The sequence below is a fragment of the Salmo trutta genome, chromosome 31 (genome assembly GCF_901001165.1).
Source record: "Salmo trutta chromosome 31, fSalTru1.1, whole genome shotgun sequence".
In the NCBI taxonomy this organism is placed as follows: domain Eukaryota; kingdom Metazoa; phylum Chordata; class Actinopteri; order Salmoniformes; family Salmonidae; genus Salmo; species Salmo trutta.
This window is the reverse complement of record NC_042987.1, coordinates 16,536,235-16,560,824: the sequence shown is the minus strand read 5'-3', so window position 1 is coordinate 16,560,824 and position 24,590 is coordinate 16,536,235. Positions and strand designations below refer to the sequence as shown.

The window sequence follows — 24,590 nt, the reverse complement described above, 5'->3', positions numbered from 1 at the left end:
TACATTCTTTTTGTTATTAGGGGTTAAACCTCTTCCACTGAGGTTGATTTAGCCACTTTTTATTTGTCTTTCAGGCAAGTGTTCTAGCAATTTCCTTGGCGTAAGGTTTTTTATTCTTGTTAAAACTGGTATTCTATGAAATTCACGTAAAATACCCTGACTGAAATCAAGAGCCCTTAGAACAGCATCAAACATCTTCTTATATTTTGTTATGTTCATCCAATGTAAGTTTGTAGAGATTTCATAAAATTAAAATGAAGCTAGTTATTGTGCTGGCATACCTAGAGAAAATCCAAAACAATCTGTTTGAGAGTAATTAGCTGTTCAATCACCTCCCTATTCTTCTACATTTGCACACACTGTACATAGATTTTTCTATTTTTCTTTTCTTTTGTGTTATTGACTGTATGTTTGTTTATGTGTAACTCGGTGTTGTTGTTTTTGTCGCACTGCTTTGCTTTATCTTGGCCAAGTCGCAGTTGTAAATGAGAACTTGTTTTCAACTGGCCTACCTGGTTAAATAAAGGTGAAATATATATTTTTTTTAATCAGATGGATTGTTTCCTATTTGGATTGCTTATTTGATCAATTATTTTGCCCACACATTTTTTTTAAGGACGTTTTTTCAGAAAATATCAGAGTAGAAGTTAAAGCAATCCCTCCAATCCCTCACTTAGGCAACTCAGAGGGGGTGTGACTTTGCAGTGGATGGCTGTATATATTGAGACGTTAAGTCCAAAGTGGCTTCATTTGTATGAAATGCAGAGTTAAATTCAGGACAATACGCACCAAGACCCTTCTGATATCATCACCATGGAGACGTGTTTTCGCAGACTTTGGCTGACAGTTGTTCTGGCATCGATTTTGCGGAGATCAGTCGCGGTAGGGCCGGTTATCCGGTGCGAACCATGTGATGCTGGAGCCCGGCTCCTGTGCAAGCCGTTGCCCAAGGACTGCGCGGAGAAAGTTCGCGAACCGGGCTGCGGGTGCTGCATGACTTGCGCGCTGGCCTTTGGAAAGCCGTGCGGAGTGTACACCGGGAGATGTGGCTCCGGGATGACATGCCAGCACCAGCCCGGCGAGAAGAAACCTCTCCAAGCTCTGCTAGAAGGACGAGGACAGTGTGCAAACGCGACCATTAAAAGAACTGTTGCCACTATAATCAATGAGAGACAAGGTAAATGCCAAGATGATGACGCAGTTTGGAACATTTTTTAAGAATGCTTTGCCAACTGATTATTACATTATTATGATGATGTGAGCTGTAAAAAGATCGATACTTTTTTTGCTTGTCATCTGAAACATCTGGATGTAAGGCAGCCTAAAGTATAATTTATTACCTTGAGCTATCCGGTAGGATTAAGCCAGTCTGCGCGTAATATGTCCAATATTTACACAATTGGATTGACAAACAATTATACTGTGTAACCCATTATCTGGCTGATATTGATGTTTGACCTTGTAATTTAACTGTATCACTGCTGTTTAGACTATTATAATTGTCACTTTGTGGAATTGTAAAACTGTGATACAAGGGTTTCATGGAGATTATTGATGGGATGAGTCTTATTTGACAGATGTCAATATTTATTTCAACCATCTATATTGTAGTTTCTAATTGTAAATCAAAACTGCTTTTCAATTTTGTAATCTTTAAAGAATATCTGACCATCAAACTCTCCTCTCTACCCTCCTTTCTTCATTAGTAATTAATGTGCAACTACACTGAACAAAAATATAAATGCAACATGTACAGTGTTGGTCCCATGTTTCATGAGTTGAAATAAAATATCCCAGAAATGTTCCATATTCACAAAAAGCTTATTTCTCTCATATTTTGTGCACAAATTTGTTACATCCCTGTTAGTGAGCATTTCTCCTTTGCCAAGATCTACCTAAAAGGTCACTCTAAAATGTGCAGTTTTATCACACAACACAATCCTACAGATGTCTCAAGTTTTGAGGAAGCATTCAAGTGGTATGCTGGCTGTAGGAATGTCCACCAGAGCTGTTGCCAGAGAATTGAATGTTCATTTCTCTACCATAAACCGCCTCCCCGTGGTGGGGTTATGGTATGGGCAGGCATAAGCTACGGACAACAAACACAATTGCATTTTATCAATGGCAATTTGAATGCACAGAAATACTGTCACGAGGTCCTGAGGCCCATTGTGAGGCCATTTTAATTTTTTATATATATTTTCTTAAGGTATCTGTGAACTACAAATGCATATCTGTATTCCCAGTCATGTTTAATCCATAGATTAGGGCCTAATGAATTTATTTAAACTGACTGATTTCCTGTAAAATCTTTGAAATTGTTACGTGTGTGTTTATATTTTTGTTCAGTATATTATTAGCTTGGCTGAACATCAAGGGATTGTCAAAAAAATGCCTGAACCAGCACATCTAGACCATTCACATGATTCTTGTGATCCATTAGAATTATTATATATGAATAATTTACTGTATGTTTTTTTTTACATTTCTTAAGGACTCTTGGAAGATGAGCCCTTGCTGGGCTAAACAAAATACAAACATTTGAATAAAAAAATATTAAGTATTGGGAATGCTTCCAAATATGCCACAACATAAACTCACAAACAAAATAATCCCCCCTCTCTGTTTTTGGCAGAAAATGATGGTGGTATTCAGGAGGAGGTGCGAAACACCACCGCCCCAGTGCTCCAAGCCTCCTTCAGCACCAGCAGACCTCCTGTAGGCTACCCCAGAATCCCCCATCACCCCCCTCTCCTCCACCCTGTCAAGGCAGAGGTCATCCGCAGGGAGCAGCTGAAGAGGGCCCAGAGTTACAAGATGGAGGAAGTCCCTGGAGCTCTCAGCACAGACCAACAGAACTTCTCCCTGGAAGCCAAGCAGGACCCAGAGTATGTAAGTGCCAGGTCCACTGTTTTCCTTTCTAGGAACATTCTGTTAGGGAATGTTCTCCCCCTCTTCCTCCTTTGCTCTGTGTTATGTTTTCATCCTCATTTGCTCTGTGTTTTGGTGTTTTTCTCCCCCTTTCTCATCCTTTCTCCCTCTTTCTTCCCCCTTTCCTCAGTGTTTTGGTGTTTTTCTCCATCCGTCTGCAGGTGATAATGTTCTGGTTATGGTTGCTGACTGCTGGTGGGGGCGCATTGGTGGTGGCGGGAGATTGGCGTGGCGCAAATTTGGACATGGTAGCTCTGCCTCTGCAGCTGACTTCAGGTCAGGCTGTTTCGCCGCAAGGCGTCCGCGTGCCGCCCAGGGGCACGGAGGGGAGCATTGGCGGGCTGGAGGGGAGCGCAGAGCCTCAGAACAAGCTGATGATGGATTGGGCCTCTGCGTGTGCCTGTTTGGACCCTCCCTCCCTCTTTCTATTTTTTATCCTGCCTTTGACCCGGCGGCAGGAAAACAAGTGCAGCACGAGGAATGAGCTTTGCTTTGCCTTGCTTTGATCAGCGACTGGAGCTGGACTTGAGGACAAGACCTGTCGGCTCCTTTCTAGGACCTCTTTGATTGCGCGGTTATCCCCTGGCCTATCCCTTTGTGTAAAGTATTAGAGTTTTTAAGCGGCTTACAGCAAAGCGTAAGCCCTCACAAGGTGGTCAGATGAATTAATTTCCTATTAGTTGCCTCTTTTTTCTTATCTCTAGTACCACCAGTGTTTGCGTACTACTGAAGGGTAGTGCTGTAGGCTACAGATGGAGTTTGGTGTTGCCTTATACCAACAATAGCATCCCTGTCTATGTTCCTAGAGCATTCTGATTGAATTACAGTACCATGTAAGCACACTGTTGGGGTTTGTGTTAGCACACTGTTTGAATTGGATAGAGTAATGCCATTAGATAACTACTTTTGGTATTTTATTAGGATCCCCATTAGCTGTTGCAAAAACAGCAGCTACTCTTCCTGGGGTCCACACAAAACATGAGACATGACATAATACAGAAGATTAATAGAAAACAGCTCAAGGACAGAACTACATAAATACATTTTTTACAAAAGGCACAAGTAGCCTACATATCAATACATACATACAAACTATCTAGGTCAAATAGGTGAGAGGCGTTGTACCGTGAGGTGTTGCTTTATCTGTTTTCTGAAACCAGGTTTGCTGTTCACGTGAGCAATATGAGATGGAACGGAGTTACATGCAGTAATGGCTCTATAATTATCTGACATAATGACATAATTATCTGAGCTGTAGTGGGCAGAGTGCTTTGGAAGGAGTAATACGGGTCATTATAGTCTGTGCTTGTGTCGTCTTGTGTGTTTAGGGTCCCTGTCGAAGAGAGATGGAGAGTATCCTCAATGGACTGAAGATCACAGACATCCTCAACCCCAGAGGCTTCCGCATCCCAAACTGTGACAAGAAGGGCTTCTACAAGAAAAAACAGGTATGGAAATCGTACAAACACACTGTAGGGAAAACGATGCAATTTTATGAGTCAGCCACCCCAGGCTACTTCGCATTACTGAATGTGTCACAATCATGCTTTCACCAAGGAAGACCAGCCCAGATACCAGACCCACCTATTTGAACAGTGTTACAAAGGCCAGGACGATCACCCCCATTAGAACATTGTAACTACTATAATTTCTGATCATCTTGCCACTTAGTCTTTCTTCATCAATGAAGACTCCAAAATCAGTGACTGACTCATGCATACAATATTCATATCTGGAGTGGATCCGTTCCTCTAGCGCTGCTGCAGTCGTCTTTCACTAGTTATTAGAGCCTCATCACTGCTCAGCCACACCAGTTGGGGTATACCATAGAGACAGACGGTTGGCGCTGTAGACCTGGAACCACAGACCCCTAAACCACAGCAAGCGTCCTGCACGGCTCAAAAGACGGCCATTTAACGTGAACCCTCCCAGGGAGACAGGCGTCAAGGTGGCCGCCGGCACCCGCCACTACCCGCCGCTCGCTCTCCATAATTGTCAGACTTTTTAAAAAGCAGTGCAGAAAATAGAAGCTTCAGCCATTTCCCACATTTGCGTGGTCCTGGTCCGCCCACAATCTGTTTATAATAAATGAGTGTCCCTGACGCATTCATATGGAGGCACTTAGTCCACTAGTGCCATCATGGCATCCACCAAAAGCAAAGCAACATTTATATTACACACCACGGCACTGAGTCTCATACCTAAAGGACATGCCTCCATTTGACAGTCATCTCGTAACCAGCCTTACCAAAATGCCAGGCTCATTGTCTTTATTTAAAATGTACGTATGTGTATCGTCAGAGATGGCAGGCAGGGAGGGAGTGGCAGACATTCCCATGAGTCTCAGACCCAACATTTCTTATTAACTATAAATGTATACATAGTTTCAAGGATTAAGTAACTTATTTTTTAACTTATTTTGTGCATAATGTTGCTGCTACCGTCTCTTATGACCGAAAATAACTTCTAGACATCAGAACAGCGATTACTCACCTCGAACTGGAAGAAGCTTTTTCCTTTAACGAGTCCGACGTGAAGGATATACTGCTTTCCCGGGAACAGACCCAAATCCCGTCATTTGCATGAAGAAAAGACGGAGAAAGAGGGGGGCGGCGGTTGGGCTGCCTTCTGAGAATTCGTAGGCGAGCAAGTAATCTCCCACTGCCATCCGTTCTATTTGTCAACGTACAATCATTGGAAAATAAAATCGATAACCTAGGATCAAGATTTTTCTACCAACGAGACATTAAAAACTGTAATACCTTATGTTTCCCCATGTCGTGGCTGAACTGTAGAACAGGTGAAGCTACGTCTGGTAAGACAAGTGTCTATTTGTCAATAACCTCCCTGGGCAAGGTGGGACGTTTGCGTCCCACCTAGTCAACAGCCAGTGGAATCGCGTCGCGCGAAATACAAATACCTCATAAATGCTATAACTTCAATTTCTCAAACATATGACTATTTTACACAATTGTATAGATACACTTCTCCTGAATCGACCACGTTGTCCGATTTCAAAAAGGCTTTACAGCGAAAGCAAAACATTAGATTGTTAGGAGAGTACCCTGCCAAAAATAATCACACAGCCATTTTCAAAGCAACTAGCATGCATCACAAATACCCAAAACAGAGCTAAATGCAGCACTAACCTTTGACGATCTTCATCAGATGACACTCCTAGGACATCATGTTACAAAATACATGCATTTTCTGTTCGATAAAGTTCATATTTATATATAAAAACAGCATTTTACATCGGCGTGTGACATTCAGAAAATATTTTCCCTCAAATACTGCCGGTGAATCAGCGCCACAATTTACAAAAATACTTGTCATAAACATTGATACAAAATTAAACTGTCATTCAAAGAATTATAGATGAACATCTCCTTTATGCAAACGATATGAAAGATTTCAAAAAAGCTTCACGAGGAAAGCACTCTGCAATAATCTGAGTACTGAGCTCAGAAAAATACACTAGGCTATACAGATAGCCGCCATCTTGGAGTCATCTAAAATCATACATTGCATTAGAAATATTCCCTTACCTTTGATCATCTTCATCAGAAGGCACTTCCAGGCATCCCAGGTCCACAACAAATGTTGTTTTGTTCGATAAAGTCCATAATTTATGTCCAAATAACTCCTTGTCGTTCGTGCGTCCAGTAAGCTACTACAAGTGTAGAAAGCGCGCGGACGATGTCGTGACGAAAAGTTAAAAAAAGTTGTATTTACGTTTGTTCAAACATGTCAAACGTTGTAAAACATCAATCTTTAGGGCCTTCAGAACGTGAAGATTCAATAATATTTCAACCGGACGGATCCTGTGTCTTGAAAAAGGTTTTGGAACGGGAGGATCCACCCTCGTGAACGCGCCCCAAGAAGTGATGTCACCCCCTGCCTCAACAACTTCCCCTCCTTCTCATTCGGTCTCTGTTTATCGTAGAAGCTTCAAACAACTTTGTAAAGACTGTTGACATCTAGTGGAAGCCGTAGGAAGTGCACAATTATTACTACGTCACTGTGTATTCAATAGGAAACGACTTGAAGAGAGCCCATGCATCCAGATTTCCACTTCCTGGTAGGATTTCTCTCAGGTTTTTGCTTGACATATGAGTTCACAGACACCATTCAAACGGTTTTAGAAACTTCAGTGTTTTCTATCCAAATCTACTAATAATATGCATATCCTAGCTTCTGAGTTTGAGTAGGAGGCAGTTTAATATGGGCACATATTTTTTCCGAAATTGTCAATACTGCCCCCTAGCCCCAACAGGATAACAGCTGGTGCGCAATGTCTAATATTAAAGAAGTCTCGAGGTATTGCTCACCTGAGGTAGAGCACCTTATGATAAGCTGTAGACCACATTATCTACCAAGAGAGTTCTCATCTATATTATTCGTAGCCGTCTATTTACCACCACAATCTGATGCTGGCACTAAGACCGCACTCAACCAACTCTATAAGGCCATAAGTAAACAAGAAAATGCTCATCCAGAAGCGGCGCTCCTAGTGGCCGGGGACTTTAATGCAGGCAAACTTAAATCCGTTTTACCTCATTTCTACCAGCATGTCACATGTGCAACCAGAGGGAAAAAACTTTAGACCACCTTTACTCCACACACAGAGATGCATACAAAGCTCTCCCTCGCCCTCCATTTGGCAAATCTGACCATAATTCTATCCTCCTCATTCCTGCCTACAAGCAAAAACTAAAGCAGGAAGTGAAGTGACTCGCTCAATACGGAAGTGGTCAGATGACGCAGATGCTACGCTACAGGACTGTTTTGCTAGCACAGACTACAATATGTTCCGGGATTCATCCAATGGCATTGAAGAGTATACGACCTCAGTCATCGGCTTCATCAATAAGTGCATCGACAACGTCGTCCCCACCGTGACTGTACGTACATATCCCAAACAGAAGCCAAGGATTACAGGCAATATTCGCGTCGAGCTAAAGGCTAGAGCTGCCGCTTTCAAGGAGCGGGACACTAATCCGGACGCTAATAAGAACTCCCGCTATGCCACCAAACAAGCAAAGCATCAATACAGGATTAAGATTGAATCCTACTACACCGGCTCTGACGCTCGTCGGATGTGGCAAGGCTTGAAAACCATTACGGACTACAAAGGGAAACCCAGACGCGAGCTGCCCAGTGACGTGAGCCTACCAGATGAGCTAAATGCCTTTTATGTTTGCTTCAAGGCAAGCAACACTGAAGCATGCACAAGAGCACCAGCTGTTCTGGACAACTGTGTGATAACGCTCTCGGTAGCCGATGTGAGCAAGACCTTTAAACAGGTCAACATTCACAAAGACGCGGGGCCAAACGGATTACCAGGATGTGTACTAAAAGCATGCATGGACCAACTGGCACGTGTCTTCACTGACATTTTCAACCTCTCCCTAACCGAGTCTGTAATACCTACATGTTTCAAGCAGACCACCATAGTCCCTGTGCCCAAGGAAGTGAAGGTAACCTGCCTAAATGATTACCGCCCCGTTGCACTCACGTCGGTAGCCATGAAGTGCTTTGAAAGGCTGGTCATGGCTCACATCAACAGCATCCTCCCGGATACCCTAGACCCACTCCAATTCGCATACTGCCCCAACAGATACACAGATGATGCAATCACAATCGCACGACACACTGCCCTTTACCACCTGTACAAAAGGAACACCAGAATGCTGTTCCTTGACAGTGCTCAACACCATAGTGCCCATGAAGCTCATTACTGGGGTGGCAAGTAGCCTAGTGGTTAGCGCGTTAGACTAGTAACCAAAAGGTTGCACGATCAAATCACCGAGCTGACAAGGTAAAAATCTGTCGTTCTGCCCCTGAACAAGGCAGTTAACCCACTGTTCCTAGGCCATCATTGAAAATAAGAATTTGTTCTTAACTGGCTTTCCTAGTTAAATAAAGGTATAAAAAAATACCAAGGATCCTGGGACTAAACACCTCCCTCTGCAACTAGATCCTGGACTTCCTGATGGGCTGCCCCCAGGTGGTAAGGGTAGGCAACAACAGGTCTGCCATGCTGATCCTCAACACTGGGGCCCCTCAGAGGTGTGTACTTAGTCCCCTCCTGTACTCCCTGTTCACCCATGCTGCATGGACAAACATGACTCCAACACCATCATTAATTTTGCTGATGACAATGATGAGACAGCCTATAGGGAGGAGGTCAAAGACCTGGCAGTGTGGTGCCAGGACAACAACCTCTCCCTCAATGTGAGCAAGACAAAGGAGCTGATCGTGGACTACAGGAAAAGGCGGGCCGAACAGGCCCGCAAAACAACAGTGCAGTGCAGTATCCGGGAGGATGCTATCATCGACGGAGCTGATTGAGAGTTTCAAGTTCCTTGGTGTCCACATTACCAATGAACTATCATGGTGCAAACACACCAAGACAGTCATGAAGAGGGCCCGACAACACCTTTTCCCCCTCAGGAGACTGAAAAAGTTCTACAGCTGCACCATCGAGAGCATCCTGACCGGTTGCATCACCGCCTGGTATGGCAACTGCTTGTCATCTGACCGCAACGCACAATGGAGGGTACTGCATACGGCCCAGGCCAAGCCTCCTGCCATCCAGGACCTATATAATAGGCCAATAGAATGTTTTTTTCTGCTACCGCACGACAAGCGGTACCGGAGCGCCAAGTCTAAGACCAAAAGGCTCCTTAACTGCTTCTACCCCCACGCCATATGACTGATGAACATTAATCAAATGGCCACCGGACTATTTCCATTGACCCCCCCCGCCCCTCCTCCATTTGTTTTGCGCTCTGCTACTACTCGCTATTTATTATCTATGTATAGTCACTTCACCCCTACCTACATGTACAAATTACCTTGACTAACTTGTATCCCCGCAAATTGACTCGGTACCGGTACCCCCTGTATATAGCCTTGTTATTGTTATTTTATTGTCTTACTTTATATTATTTTTTGCTTAGTTTATTTGGTAAATATTTTCTTAACTCTTCTTGAACTGCACTGTTGTTTAAGGGCTTGTAAGTAAGCATTCCACTGTAAGGTCTACACTTGTATTCAGCACATGTGACAAATAAAGTTGGATTTGAGTTTACGTGCAGCCTTTGAAGCTAGATGACAGAAATGGAAAAGTGATTATGTATGAGAGGTGCTTTTAAAGCAGCTTTTAAATGCATTTTTTTCTGGCTTTTGTCTTCTTTTTATTACTTTTATTAGATTCCAAGCTACTGTTAATTAAGTGGAGTCATTCTTTGACTCCAAGTCCATCTTTTTAATTACTCTGCCTTGAAAATATACATTTTTTACCTTTATTTAACGAGGCAAGTCAGTTAAGAACAAATTCTTATTTTCAATGACGGCCTAGGAACAGTGGGTTAACTGCCTGGTCCAGGGGCAGAGCAACAGATTTTTACCTTGTCAGCTCGGGGATTCGATCTTGCTATCGGTTACTAGTCCGCTCTAAACACTAGGCTACCTGCCGCCCCGTAGTACCCATAAATAATATGACCGCACCTCTCAGCATGTGGAGTTGACTAAAATGATATTACTTGATGGTTTGTATAGATAAAATTCTCATCAAACATCATTTGTTTTAGTCCAATACATACACTTTACTGTACCCTGTCACTCTTACAGGGTTGAGATTAACTTATGCTCTCTGGGGTCAGATACCAAGGCAAATGTAATATCAAGCAGAGAAAGGGTTGACTTCCATTCTGATCTACTCTTTTACAGAGTGATGCCGTTTGTTCTCCTGCCTTTCAAATGAATTCCTGCATGTTTTACTAGAGAGGACTGTGACCTTCAGTAAAATTGGCACTAAAATAACAGCACTTGGGTTGCTCCAGAGACTCTGTAAGTCATGTGTAGTACCCATAATTTGGAGCTGTGGGGTATAATCAGCAACAGATGATTTGTACTGGCCACCGGCTCACTGAAAATAGATCTTGGGTCTCAGTTGTTCACAAACGGGCCTAAGCAAATATTTGACCAGGTTTCTGTTTACCTTAAAGCTCTCTATATGTGTGTGGAACTGGAGGTAGACCGTAAAAGCAGCTGAAAATACCACCAGCATGCGTCCCATGGCCAAGTCTCCTCCGCTCCTCAGTGCAAAATGGACATTAATGTCCTTAACCATTTATTGTCCCACTTCCTTTGCATCCTTTTTTTATTGCCATTGTGCTAGATCAGTGGTTCCCAAACTTTTTATAGTCCATTACCCCTGCAAACATTCAACCTCCAGCTGCGTACCCCTTCTAGCACCAGGGTCAGCACACTCTCAAATGTTTTTTTGCCATCATTGTAAACCTGCCACACACACACACTATACAATACATTTATTAAACATAAGAATGAGTGAGATTTTGTCACAACCCGGCTCGTGGGAAGTGACAAAGAGCTCTTATAGGACCAGGGCACAAATAATAATATAATAATCAATCATTTTGCTCTTTATTTAACCATCTTACATATAAAACCTTATTTGTTAATCGAAAGCTGTGAATAACTCACCACAGGTTAATGAGAAGAGTGTGCTTGAAAGGATACACATAACTCTGCAATGTTGGGTTGTATTGGAGAGAGTCTCAGTCTTAAATCCTTTTCCACACACAGTCTGTGCCTGTATTTAGTGTTCATGCTAGTGAGGGCCGAGAATCCACTCTCACATAGGTATGTGGTTGCAAAGGTTCATCAGTCTTAACAGCGTGATTTGCCAAGGCAGGATACTCTGAGCGCAGCCCAAACCAGAAATCTGTCAGTGGCTTCTGATTAAATTCAATTTTCACAGAAACGCTTGGTGCAATTTCGATGAGGCTTTCTTGTTCAGATATCAGTAAGTGGACTGGAGGCAGGGCATGAAAGGGATAATGAATCCAGTTGTTTGTGTCATCCGTTTCAGGAAATTACCTGCATAATTGCGCACCCAACTCACTCAGGTGCTTCGCTATATCACATTTGACATTGTCCATAAGCTTGAGTTCATTTGCACACAAGAAATCATACAATGATGGAAAGATCTGTGTTTTCCTTGTTAACACAGACAGAGAAGAGCTCCAACTTCTTAATCCTAACCTCAATGTTGTCCAGCACATTGAATATAGTTGAGGAGAGTACCTGTAATCCTAGATTCAGATCATTCAGGTGACAAAAAACATCACCCAGATGGGCCAGTCGTGTGAGAAACCCGTCATCACGCAAGCGGTCAGACTAGTGAAAATTATGGTCAGTAAAGACAACTTTAAGCTCGTCTCTCAATAAAAAAAAACATGTCAATACTTTGCCCCTTGATAACCAGCGCATTTCTGTATATTGTAAAAGCGTTACATGGTCGCTGCCCATATCATTGCATAATGCAGAAAATACACGAGAGTTCAGGGGCCTTGCTTTAACAAAGTTAACCATTTTCACTGTCGTGTCAAAAACATCTTTCAAGCTGTCAGGCATTCCCTTGGCAGCAAGAGCCTCTCGGTGGATGCTGCAGTGTACCCAAGTGGCATCAAGAGCAACTGCTTGCACGCGCGTTACCACTCCACTATGTCTCCCTGTCATGGCTTTTGCGCCATCAGTACAGCTACCAACACATCTTGACCACCAAAGTCCATTTGATGTCACAAAGCTGTCCATTCTTAAAAAATATCCTCTCCTGTTGTCCTGGTTTCCAGTGGATTGCAGAAGAGGATGTCTTCCTTAATTGACCATAAACGTAACGGACATATACCAGGAGCTGTGCCAGGCTCGCCACGTCTGTTGACTCATCCAGCTGTAATGCATAGAATTATGAATTTATGCTTCGCTTGTATGCGAAGCATAAAACATCTCCTGCCATGTCACTGATGTATCGTGAAATAGTGTTGTTTGATGAAGGTATTGTCTGTATAGTTTTTTTTTGCCTTTTCGCCAGCATTATCCCAGCCATATCTGCGACAGCAGGAAGAACTAAGTCCTCCACAATAGTATGGGGCTTGCCTGTCCTAGCCACTCGGTAGCTCACCATATAAGACGCTTCTAGCCCCTTCTTATTAATGGTATCTGTTTCTTTTATACATGTCTTACTCAAAAGTCGTCTTAATTCTCGCTCAAAAACTCCCGTGGCTTATTTTTCAAATTGGCATGTTTTGTTTCTAAATGTCTGCTCAAAAGTGACGGTTTCATCAAGTTGTGAGATAGTACTTTTGCACATATAACACACTGTGGCTGAGGAAAGGCACTATTCACAATATAAGTGAACCCCAAATCAATGTAGTTCTCATATTTGCACCTCTTCGATGGTCCAATGTCCCTGTCTGATGTTCGGTGCTTTCCCGGGTAAGGGGGCAGTAGATCTCTGGCTGCATCAGATTCACAACTGTCAGTGTCCATGCTAGCTGGGCTAGCAACAAATGTAGAAATACTGATGCTAGCATTGGATGTGCTTGTGGAAGCAGAACAACTTGTGTCATCGACAGGTGCAGGTGTAGTACTGCTGGTAGTAGCAGTACTACCAGTAGAGCTGGTATGAGTCTCGATGAACGCGGGCCTTACTAAATGGACTGTTTGAAAATGTGAAGATTCTTTGGCATTTAAAAAAAAAGTTTTTAAAATGTGAATAACATTTGTATTTGGCATACCCCCGACGGCATTGGGAATACCTGGAGATGATCTCCGGTGTCTATTTAATAGTCTAAATCTTTTTCTAATATGTTCTCTCCCTGTATGTCTCTCTTTCTCACACAGTGTCGTCCATCCAAGGGCAGAAAGCGAGGGTTTTGCTGGTGTGTCGATAAGTATGGGCAGCCATTGCCAGGTTTCGACGGGAAGGAGAGAGGAGATGCTCAGTGCTACAACTCAGAGAGCCAATAAGACAAGAGCAGCGAGAAAGAAAGAGAGAGAAAGAGAGGGTGAGAGAAAGAAAAAGGACCCATGAATACACAGAGAAACTGAAGATATCGGGATTCAAAAGATTCCAAAATGGCTGGGCCTGGACATGTGTTGGCTGGCATTGATGACTCTTTGGCCCATGGGACCTTATGGAGGGCAGAGCAGGGGGAGTGGCTTGAGACGAAGACAGGACTCATCCAATCACACTCCTTGTGTCCAGCAAACTCCCCCTTATGCAATGTGCTGCTCCTATGTACTGTAAACAGTGTGTGGATGGATTCTCCATAGACTGAAAGGGCAGACCAGACTTGGTATATGTAACTCTAAGGACACATGAGATGTAATCATTCATTCCATAGCACAGGGCTAGCTTTGATGATTACAGACTTGACGACAGAGGATCATATACAGTGCTCGTCTCGACCCTCAATGAGAGGCGTACACCAACGCACAGCTAGGTGGCACTATACTCGTGTGTGCGTGTTTGTATGGCTGCATGATATGATTATATTTGTATGTGTGTTGTTCTGTATGTTTGATATGTTACTGTATGTATTTGTTTAAATGTGTGTGTTTGTATGTGTCTGTGTGTACAGTACAATTGTCTATCCGTGTAACCGTATGCTATGGGGTGCTGGTGTGCGACCAACCTGTGGCACAGTACAATGTCATAAAATGCTTTCCCACTTTGTGCCGGAGGGTACATAACTCAGATTTTAGTCCATTCAGTATCTCTCTGTAGGATCACTGTCTTCTCCTCAGGACCCTTTAAGGGAGTTGACTATAAAGCTTGGATGTTGTTCTCATCTTTCTTTTGCAACTCATATACACTGTGTACCAAACTTTAGGAATACCTGCTCGTTCCATGATGTGGACTGACCAGGTGAATCCAGGTGAAAGCTATGATCCGTTATTGATGTTACTTCCATCAGTGTAGATGAAGGGGAGGAGATGGGTTAAAGAAGGATTTTGTAGTCTTGAGACAATAAAATAAACTATATTAGTCACATGCGCCGAATACAGCAGTGAAATGCTTACTTACGAGCCCTAACCAACAATGCAGTTTAAAAAAAGAATAAGAAATAAAAGTAACAAGTAATTAAAGAGCAGCAGTAAAATAACAATAGTGACACTATATACAGTGGGGTACTGGTACAGTGTCTATGTGCGGGGGGGACTGGTTTAGGTGAGGCAATATGTACATGTAGGTAGAGTTATTAAAGTGACTATGCATAGATTATAACAACAGAGAGTAGCAGCGGTGTAAAAGGGGGGGCAATGCAAATAGTCTGGGTGGCCATTTTATTAGATGTTCAGGAGTCTTATGGCTAGGGGGTAGAACTTGTTAAGAAGCCTCTTTGACAATTTTTAGGGCATTCCTCTGACAACGCCAGGTATAGAGGTCCTGAATGGCAGGAAGCTTGGCCCCAGTGATGTGCAGGGCCATACGCACTACCCTCTGTAGACACCTGCGGTTGGAGGCTGAGCAGTTGCCATACCAGGCAGTGACTCAACCAGTCAGGATGCTCTCGATGGTGCAGCTGTAGAACCTTTTGAGGATCTGAGTACCCATTTGAAATCTTTTCAGTCTCCTGAGGGGGAATAGGTTTTGTCGTGCCCTCTTCACGTCTGTTTTGGGTTGCTTGGACCATGTTAGTTTATTGGTGATGTGGACACCAAGGAACTTGAAGCTCTGAACCTGCTCCACTACAGCCCAGTCGATGAGAATGGGGGCGTGATCGGCCCGCCTTTTCCTGTAGTCCACGATCAGCTCCTTTGTCTTGCTCACATTGAGGGAGAGGTTGTTGTCCTGGCACCACACGGCCAGGTCTCTGACCTCCTCCCTATAGGCTGTCTTGTCGGTGATCATGCCTACAACTGTTGTGTCATCTGCAAACTTAATGATGGTGTTGGAGTCATGCCTGGCCGTGCAGTCATGAGTGAACAGGGAGTACAGGAGGGGACTGAGCACGCACCCCTAAGGGGCCCCTGCATTGAGGATAAGTGTGGCGGGTGTGTTGTTACCTACCCTTACCACCTGGGCGGCACGTCAGGAAGACAAGGATCCAGTTGCAGAGGGAGGTGTTTAGTCCCAGGGTCTTTATCTTATTGATGAGCTTTGAGGGCACGATGGTGTTGAACGCTGAGCTGTAGTCAATAAATAGCATTCTCACATAGGCGTTCCTTTTGTCCAGGTGGGAAAGGGCAGTGTGGAGTCCAATAGAGATCATCTGTGGATCTGTTAGGGCAGTATGCAAATTGGAGTGGGTCTAGGGTTTCTAGATAATGGTGTTGATTTGAGCCATGACCAGCCTTTCAAAGCACTTCATGGCTACAGATGTGAGTGCTACGGGTTGGTAATCATTTAGGCAGGTTACCTTAGTTTTCTTGGGCACAAGGACTATGGTGGTCTGCTTAAAACATGTTGCTATTACAGACTCGGACAGGGAGAGGTTGAAAATGTCAGTGAAGACACTTGCCAGTTGGTCAGCGCATGCTCGCAGTACACGTCCTGGTAATCTGTCTGGCCCTGCAGCCTTATGAATGTTGACCTGTTTAAAGGTCTTACTCACATTGGCTGCGGATGCTCACACAGTATTCCGGAACAGCTGGTATTCCCATGCATGTTTAGTGTTATTTGGCTCGAAGTGAGCATAGAAGTAGTGTAGCTCGTCTGGTAGGCTGTGTCACTGGGCAGCTCTCGGCTGTGCTTCCCTTTGTAGTCTGTAATGGTTTGCAAGCCCTGCCACATCCGACGAGTGTCAGAGCCGGTGTAGTACGATTCAATCTTAGTCCTGTATTGACGCTTTGCCTGTTTGATTGTTCGTCGGAGGGCATAGCGGGATTTCTTATAAGCTTCCGGGTTAGAGTCCCGCTATTTAAAAATGGCAGCTTTAGCCTTAAGCTCAGTGTGGATGTTGCCTGTAATCCAAGACTTCTGGTTGTGGTATGTACGGTCAGTCACTGTGGGGACGACGGTCGCTGTGGGGACGACATCATCGATGCACTTATTGATGAAGCCAATGATTGATGTGGTGTACTCCTCAATGCCATCGGAGGAATCTGTACTAGAAAAACAGTCCTGTAGCTTAGCATCTGCTTCATCTGATCACTATTTTATAGATCGAGTCACTGGTGCTTCCTGCTTGAATATTTGCTTGTAAACAGGAATCAGGAGGATAGAATTATGTTCAGATTTGTCAAATGGAGGGTGATGGAGAGCTTTGCATGTGTCTTTGTGTGTGGAGTAAAGGTGGTCCAGAGTATTTTTCCCTCTGGTTGCACATTTAACATGCTGATAGAAATTTGGTAAGACAGATTTAAGTTTGCCTGCATTAAATTTCCTGTTTACTTATGGCGAAATACATCTCATTTGGTGCGGTCTTAGTGCCAGCATCAGTCTGTGGTGGTATGTAGACAGCTACAAAAAATACAGATGAAAACTCTCTAGGTAGATAGTGTAGTCTACAGCTTATCATGAGATACTCTACCACAGGCAAGCAATACCTCGAGACTTCCTTAGATATCGTGCACCAGCTGTTATTTACAAAAAATCATAGTCCGCCGCCCCTTGTCTTACCAGACACCGCTGTTCTATCCTGTCGATACAGCGTATAGCCATGATAATGTCGTCGTTCAGCCACGACTCCGTGAAGCATAAGATATTACAGTTTTGAATGTCCCGTTGGTAGTTTAATTTTCCGCATAGGTCGCCAATTGTATTTTCCAAAGATTGCACGTTTGCTAGCAGAATGGAAGGAAGTGGGGGTTTATTCGATCACCTACGAATTCTCAGAAGGCAGCCCACCCTCTGGCCCCTTTTTCTCTGCCTTCTCTTCACGCAAATGACGGGGATCTGGGCCTGTTCCCGAGAAAGCAGTATATCATTCACATCGGGCTTTCCTTGTGTATCAAGAATTGTCTACCAGCCAAAGGATATCCAGCCGACTTATCACAGCTGTGGGAAGCATTGGAGACAACACGGGCCAGCATCCCTGTGGAACACTTTCGACGCCTTGTAGAGTCCATGCCCTGACGAATTGAGGCTGTTCTGAGGGCAAAAGGTGGTGCAACACAATATTAGGAAGGCGTTCCAAATGTTTAGTACACAATCTAAGTTCATTCCCTACACATCTACCAGAAGAACATATTTCTGCTGGATTTCAATGTACAGAGAGAGGGGAGGGGTATTCCCCACAGTCAATGGTCTGGTCGTTCTTCCTCCTCTCTGTCAGTTTGCATAAGCTGGTTACTGGGATAAAGTCTTTCACGACTGTGTGCATGTGTATTTGTGTGTGTGCCCACATGTTTTTGAGCCTGTTCTTCTGTTTTTAAGAGATACATTTTCACCATTTAGCTGTGTCTAGGTTCATGCTGTATACAAATAAATGCATTAAAGCTGACACCAGCTTCAATTGCTATGTGATTTATATTTGTGTGTTGTCTGAATTTCTAAATGTCCATGATTGTTATTAATGAAGCTGAGATTCTGAATAGTTTTTTTACAAACTAACTTGATGATAACCCTCAATTTTGCCACGAGAGATTCTGTTGAGGGTGAATGTCTTTGTTAGAGGAAGTTGGAGATATTAGCATGTTGCTAGCTCTGGAAGTGTTTTGGGTTCAAACAAGGGATCTGTCAATTTTTACCCTATTCAGTATGCAGTGTTCCACTTTTGACCAGGTCTATAGTAGCACACTATAGATAATATGGTACTATTCTAGACTCAGGATCTTGTAAGTTTTTTATAATAATTTGTTGAGAAACAACTGTTCTCCTTGCCTTGGGGTTAAAGCCAGGGGATATATAAGGACCTCTGGTATGGGGGAGAGGGATTTTGTACATTTCCTCACTTCAAATAAATACTTAATTTTATGAAGCTATTGGCATTGGTGTCTTCATTCAACTCTCCCCACATTTGCCGTATCCTTACATGTCCTATGTTACCGAAACATGTACACAATAACCATTGAGGTTAACATGTTTAATGAAAGCACAGAATTACAACAGAGTAACTAACATAGCCCTTACAAAAAAAAGATTGCAGTTTTGAAACTGCAGTAAAAGTGCAGTAACTGCAGACGGCTGTGGTATTTTGGATGAAGTAATTGCAGAATGACTGCAGTGTACTGCACTTTAACTGCAGTTACACTGCAAACTTACTGCAATCCTTTTTCGTAAGGGAGGCTATACATGATTTGTAAAAAAGCAAACAAAGTATTAGCAGCATATCTCGTAACATAAACTCAGCAAAAAAAGAAACGTCCTTTTTCAGGAACCTGTCTTTCAAAGATAATTCGTAAAAATCCAAATACTTCACAGATCTTCATTGTAAAGGGTTTAAACACTGTTTCCCACGCTTGTTCAACAAACCATAAACAATTCATGAACATGCACCTGTGGAACCATCGTTAAGACACTAACAGCTTACAGACGGTAGGCAATTAAGGTTACAGTTATGAAAACATAGGACACTAATGAGGCCTTTCTACTGACTCTGCTAAACACCAAAACAAAGATGCCCAGGGTCCCTGCTCATCTGCGTGAGCGTGCCTTAAGCATGCTGCAAGGAGGCATGAGGACTGCAGATGTGGCCAGGGCAATAAATTGCAATGTCTGTACTGTGAGACGCATAAGACAGCGCTACAGGGAGACAGGATGGAGAGCTGATCATCCTCACAGTGGCAGAACACATGTAACAACACCTGCACAGGATTGGTACATCCGAACAGCACACCTGCGGGACAGGTACAGGATGGCAACAACAACTACAGGAACACCAGGAACGCACAATCCCTCCATCAGTGCTCAGACTGTCCGCAATAGGCTGAGAGAGGCTGGAATGAGGGCTTGTAGGCCTGTTGTAAGGCAGGTCCTCACCAGACATCACCGGCAACAACGTCGCCTATGGGCACAAACCCACCGTCGCTGGACCAGACAGGACTGGCAAAAAGTGCTCTTCACTGACGAGTCGCGGTTTTGTCTCACCAGGGGTGATGGTCGGGTTCGCGTTTATCGTTGAAGGAATGAGCGTTACACCGAGGCCTGTACTCTGGAGCGGGATTGATTTGGAGGTGGAGGGTCCGTCGTGGTCTGGGGCGGTGTGTCACAGCATCATCGGATTAAGCTTGTTGTCATTGCAGGCAATCTCAACGCTGTGCATTACAGGGAAGACATCCTCCTCCCTCATGTGGTACCCGTCCTGCAGGCTCATGCTGACATGACCCTCCAGCATGACAATGCCACCAGCCATACTGCTCGTTCTGTGCGTGATTTCCTGCAAGACAGGAATGTCAGTGTTCTGCCATTGCCAGTGAAGAGCCCGGATCTCAATCCCTTTGAGCACGTCTGGGACCTGTTGGATTGGAGGGTGAGGGCAGGGCCATTCCCCCCAGAAATGTTCAGGAACTTGCAGGTGCCTTGGTGGAAGAGTGAGGTAACATCGCACAGCAAGAACTGGCAAATTCAGTGCAGTCCATGAAGAGGAGATGCACTGCAGTACTTAACGCAGCTGGTGGCTGCATTACTGCAGATACTGGCTGTTACTTTTTTCTGTTAGTCACATGTCTGTGGAACTTGTTCAGTTTTATGTCTCAGTTGTTGCATCTTGTTACGTTCATACAAATATTAACACATGTTAAGTTTGCTGAAAATAATCGCAGTTGACAGTGAGAGGGCATTTCTTTTTTTTTGCTGAGTTTATTTCTGACTCACTGTCAGGAACAGGGGCTTGACAGATAATAAATAGACATTTAATCATGGCATCAAATGAAACAAAAGAGATAAGACGTCATTTCAGACAAGCAAAACAATGACTTTACATGAGGAATCTGTGTATGTGCCGACAAGTTTCACAACAAACCTCTGCTAAACCAGAAGACCTGCACAGACCAGTAGAGGTAGATAAAGACTAAACAGGGGCTTGGATGAGCAGTGACATGTTTGTGCCTGGCCAGCAGATGCATACTTGTGGCACTTTAAGTATTTCCCCGATGCCCATTGAGAAAATATCAATGGGAATACATTCCAACACTGTCAACATGTTGACTGAATGAATGGTTGTGTTGTTTCATTTACAGTGCACAAGTCCACCGGGTTGAATGAATCAAAAACAGATTCTGAAGACCCTGAACTGGGTTTGGCAGAGCTGGAGACCTGTGGTCTTCAGAGATGGAGTTATTTAGTCAGAAACACAAATGTATACACTGTTGCCCTATTTACAATCAGAAAATAGACAAACATATAAATAATCTAAAAATTACAAATGGTTCATACTAGTAAGCACAGACACGTTTTGAATAAATAAGGCGTGATACGTCATGTAAATAAATTAAGAGTAATTTCTATATTTAAAAAAAAATTAAATGTTATGTTGTGTGCTCATGTGAATGAGAGTGTTTTTGTACGGATTTGTAGAAAGAAAGTCAGTATATTTGGTGGATGTTGATGTGTGTAGGTATGTGTTAAGTAGTGTTTAAGCTGAGTAAAAAAATGACACAGTGTATGTCCATACGCGTGTGTCCATGCGTGCGTACGTGTGTGTGTGCATTCATGGGACTGTGCTTGCGTAGGTGCAGGGGTATGTGAGTGTGAGTGTGTGTTTGTGCAAATGCTTGTATGTGCCTGATTATATGAATACTGTAAATGTATGTCGGAGCGTCCATGCTTTAGTGAGTGAGCTCCTGCTGACACTCTGAGTCCCCTAGTAGGTCATTTGACCCCGGGATCTTCTTCCCATTCCAGGAGGATACACACCAACACCTGGCAGGGGGTCCCACCAGAGACGACTCACACTAAAACAAAACAGAAGAGGGGGGGGGGGGAAGAGAGAGAAAGATGTTAAACGACATGGATCAACTTAACTGCGTTGCTATTTTTGATTGAACTCTCAACTAGGAACCAGAGTCTTCCTGATCAGATCACCTGGTCCTACTATCAACCACTAATGAGGAAATGCTATTGCTAAACACACCAACCCCTCTCTATTGAGGCAGCTCCAGAAGTAGACGCATAGGCTGCTTACCTGCTTAGCCTTGTGGAAGCCATGTTTGTCACAGTTGGGGAGGTAGAAGGTGGTGAACTTCTCTCCTAGTTCCTGCTGAGAGCTGGCTATCCTGTCGAGGGCTGCATGCAGCTCAATGTGGCAGGGCCCCTAGCGGTAGAACAGAGAGAGGGCAATGAACATCTAACACATATAATACACACATAAATATGGACACAGAATACATATGAAATAAGTAGTTATATCTGACTGAAACAGATTAAATCACCACGTGATTAAATTCAAAGCAAATCTAATCTCAAGGCAATAACACTTTCTCACTGAGGCTTGGTGGTTTTTTGTTAAAATGGCAACAGCTTCCTCTGGTGGCTAGGAGCTAAATTGACCTGAACTGTAAATCAGGTTTTAGAGGCCCTTTGCTGCATTAAGCTAAAGGTAAAGATGAAGAAAGTAAGTCAGGGCCGTATAAAGCAACTGATTTAGGATCAGTTCAGGCTTTTAGATCGCAATTAATAATATTACATGGAGAGGGGGAGACCTGATCCTAGATCAAAACTCCTACTCTGAGAAGCTTTATACAATAGTCCCCAGTGGTATGTTGTCCCCACCTGTTCCACCATTACAGTCCGATTACCTAGCTACAGTAAGTCCTACCTAACTCTAACAGTAAGTCACCTAACTAACTCTAAAAGTCAGATTGAATACTGTGCGTACCTGTTTCACCAGTTTCTTGCGGATGGCATTGACCTTGGCATTGATGCTCTCCTGATCCCCCTCATCTCTGGGGTCAAAGGGGGTGTTAAGTCCCAGGAGGTAGGGCAGGGAGCTGTGGTCTGTCAACCACTCTACTTCCTCTGTGGATTAGAGAGAGAACTGAGTGGGTAAGTATAGAATTTGTAGCATTAGTTGACATGATATATTTTGTATTATGTTGTCAAAAAGGTTGAATTTGTGAGTTGGAAAGAAGGAAGGAAGTTATTGTTATTCATTGTGTATTTATTCCTTGTGTTATTAACTTTCTATTATTTTTCCATTTTTCTCTCTGAATTGTTGGGAAGGGCCCGTAAGTAAGCATTTCACTGTTAGTCTACACCTGTTGTTTATGAAGCATGTGACAAATATATATATATTGTATCAATTCATCAATGAATGAATTATTTAGAAACTAAAACACAACAACAAAAAGCTGAGTCTACCTTGTCCCTCGTCCTCGGTGCAGATAGCCTGTCCCCTGGTGAGAGAGTAGAGAGGTCTGGGGTCTCCAGATCTAGGGCTGCATTTTAACCCCTCAGCACAGTGGGCCGTGTACACCCCACAGGAGGCCCCCTTCGCCAGGGCACATGCTAAGCAGCAGCCACATCTCGGCTCCTTTAGAACCTGCTTACAGTCTGGGGAGATGACCGGGCATTCATCCAGTTTCTCCTGGGTACAGGAGGCACAGCGGATAGGCTCTGGACCCACCACGGGGGAAGACAGGGCCAGAGAGGCCAGGAGGGACAATGACACTGCTGCCAGCAGGGTCAACTTCTCAAATAATCCAAGCATCTTGAATCTGAAATCTTCAGGTGTAGGAAGAATCTTCAAGTATAGTTTTTGCTTAATTTTCGAGTTATTTTTGACTAGCACAATATACTGTAGATAGGTAGTTCTAGGTTTCCTTCTATCCTTCTGCGCTGAATTCTCCAAACAGAAGAGCTGCAGTATTTATACAGAACTCTGACCCTCAGGGAGGTTAATGTTTGAACCAGTCACTCCAGATATTAAATATTTTGGACGGACAGAGCAGCAGCAGCAGCAGCAGCTGTATTGGGTTGGAGGGTGGATGGATGGGTGGTTTGACCTCTGGTAGAGTGTGTAGATCTGAACTGAGGTTCACTGGAGCTGCCTGCCTGCCCTGTCGTCAATATTTACTCTAGGACAAGGAGTACAGTAATTGTACAAGTTGATGTTGGAAAACATTTGTGTGTGTGTGTGTGTGTGTGTGTGTGTGTGTGTGTGTGTGTGTGTGTGTGTGTGTGTGTGTGTGTGTGTGTGTGTGTGTGTGTGTGTGTGTGTGTGTGTGTTTTGACCCCTAGACGGTTATTCGTGGTCTTATCTTATGACCTGTGTCATAATGAAGATGCAAGAATATATTTAAGAAGGGTATCTATTGAAATGTAATGACAAATACATACTGTATGATGTGGTAGACAAACTAATGAGGGATTGATGATGTTGTGCATTGAGATTCATTCTTCGGTACATGATAGGGTCAGAAGTTATAGGTGAGTCATGAACTGGCTATGACTTGATTCTTAAACATATTTGTTGGTCAGTCCATGTGGTTGAAATAGGGGTCATCTGTGGGTCACATAAACACAATCATCCCCTCAATTGCATAACCATGCAACCATAACATGTTTGTCTGGAGAAAGCCTTTTGTAAATGGTCATTTCCTGGTGAAGTATTAGTTCATCACACTTTATCTAAGGTAAACATTAAACACCTCTACACCCCTTCCCCATACACACATGCACACACACATGCACACACACTTGCACACACACTTGCACACACACTTTGTCTCTCTCTCTCCCTCTGTGCCTCTATGAGATACCCCATGCTTTTCATCACGTAATGAAGCATTGTGACTTTTTGTGTAATAACTGAACTATTGGTCAGTGTGTCACGTCACACCAACTGAAGCTACCATGTCATATGTAGACGTTGACAAACACAATAGGTTGGTTAGGAGTGTCACCTGCTCTTAGTGTCCTAGTTCATGGTCATGAATCAACATTATTCATTGTGTATTAG

General features: G+C 43.5%; 2 protein-coding genes across 2 annotated transcripts; one reads left to right on the top strand and one right to left on the bottom strand.

Annotated features, from left to right (window-relative positions):
- The first annotated feature begins 747 nt into the window (after window positions 1–747).
- Window positions 748–14,503, top strand: LOC115169642 (insulin-like growth factor-binding protein 3). Its single transcript, XM_029725465.1, has 4 exons — window positions 748–1,177; window positions 2,636–2,892; window positions 4,260–4,379; window positions 13,648–14,503. Exons 1-4 carry the CDS (start codon window positions 814–816, stop codon window positions 13,771–13,773), a joined length of 867 nt encoding a protein of 288 aa, XP_029581325.1. The 5' UTR covers window positions 748–813; the 3' UTR covers window positions 13,774–14,503.
- A 5,968-nt stretch (window positions 14,504–20,471) lies between these two features.
- LOC115169641 (insulin-like growth factor-binding protein 1) lies at window positions 20,472–23,708 on the bottom strand. The gene is made up of 4 exons (XM_029725464.1): window positions 22,991–23,708; window positions 22,509–22,648; window positions 21,816–21,944; window positions 20,472–21,585 (listed from the first exon to the last, which is right to left on the bottom strand). The coding sequence occupies exons 1-4, from the start codon at window positions 23,337–23,339 to the stop codon at window positions 21,460–21,462; spliced, it is 744 nt and encodes a 247-aa protein (XP_029581324.1). The 5' UTR covers window positions 23,340–23,708; the 3' UTR covers window positions 20,472–21,459.
- Window positions 23,709–24,590: the final 882 nt, after the last annotated feature.

What these genes read in the sequence shown, in the direction of transcription:
- LOC115169642 (XM_029725465.1), top strand. Translation starts at nt 814, where the DNA reads ATGGAGACGTGTTTTCGCAGACTTTGGCTGACAGTTGTTCTGGCATCG. An exon ending in TATAATCAATGAGAGACAAG is followed by an intron (nt 1,178 to 2,635) that starts GTAAATGCCAAG and finishes TGTTTTTGGCAG; the next exon opens with AAAATGATGGTGGTATTCAG. An exon ending in CCAAGCAGGACCCAGAGTAT is followed by an intron (nt 2,893 to 4,259) that starts GTAAGTGCCAGG and finishes TTGTGTGTTTAG; the next exon opens with GGTCCCTGTCGAAGAGAGAT.
- LOC115169641 (XM_029725464.1), bottom strand. Translation starts at nt 23,339, where the DNA reads ATGCTTGGATTATTTGAGAAGTTGACCCTGCTGGCAGCAGTGTCATTG. An exon ending in CACCGAGGACGAGGGACAAG is followed by an intron (nt 22,649 to 22,990) that starts GTAGACTCAGCT and finishes TCTAATCCACAG; the next exon opens with AGGAAGTAGAGTGGTTGACA. An exon ending in GCTTCCACAAGGCTAAGCAG is followed by an intron (nt 21,586 to 21,815) that starts GTAAGCAGCCTA and finishes GTTTTGTTTTAG; the next exon opens with TGTGAGTCGTCTCTGGTGGG.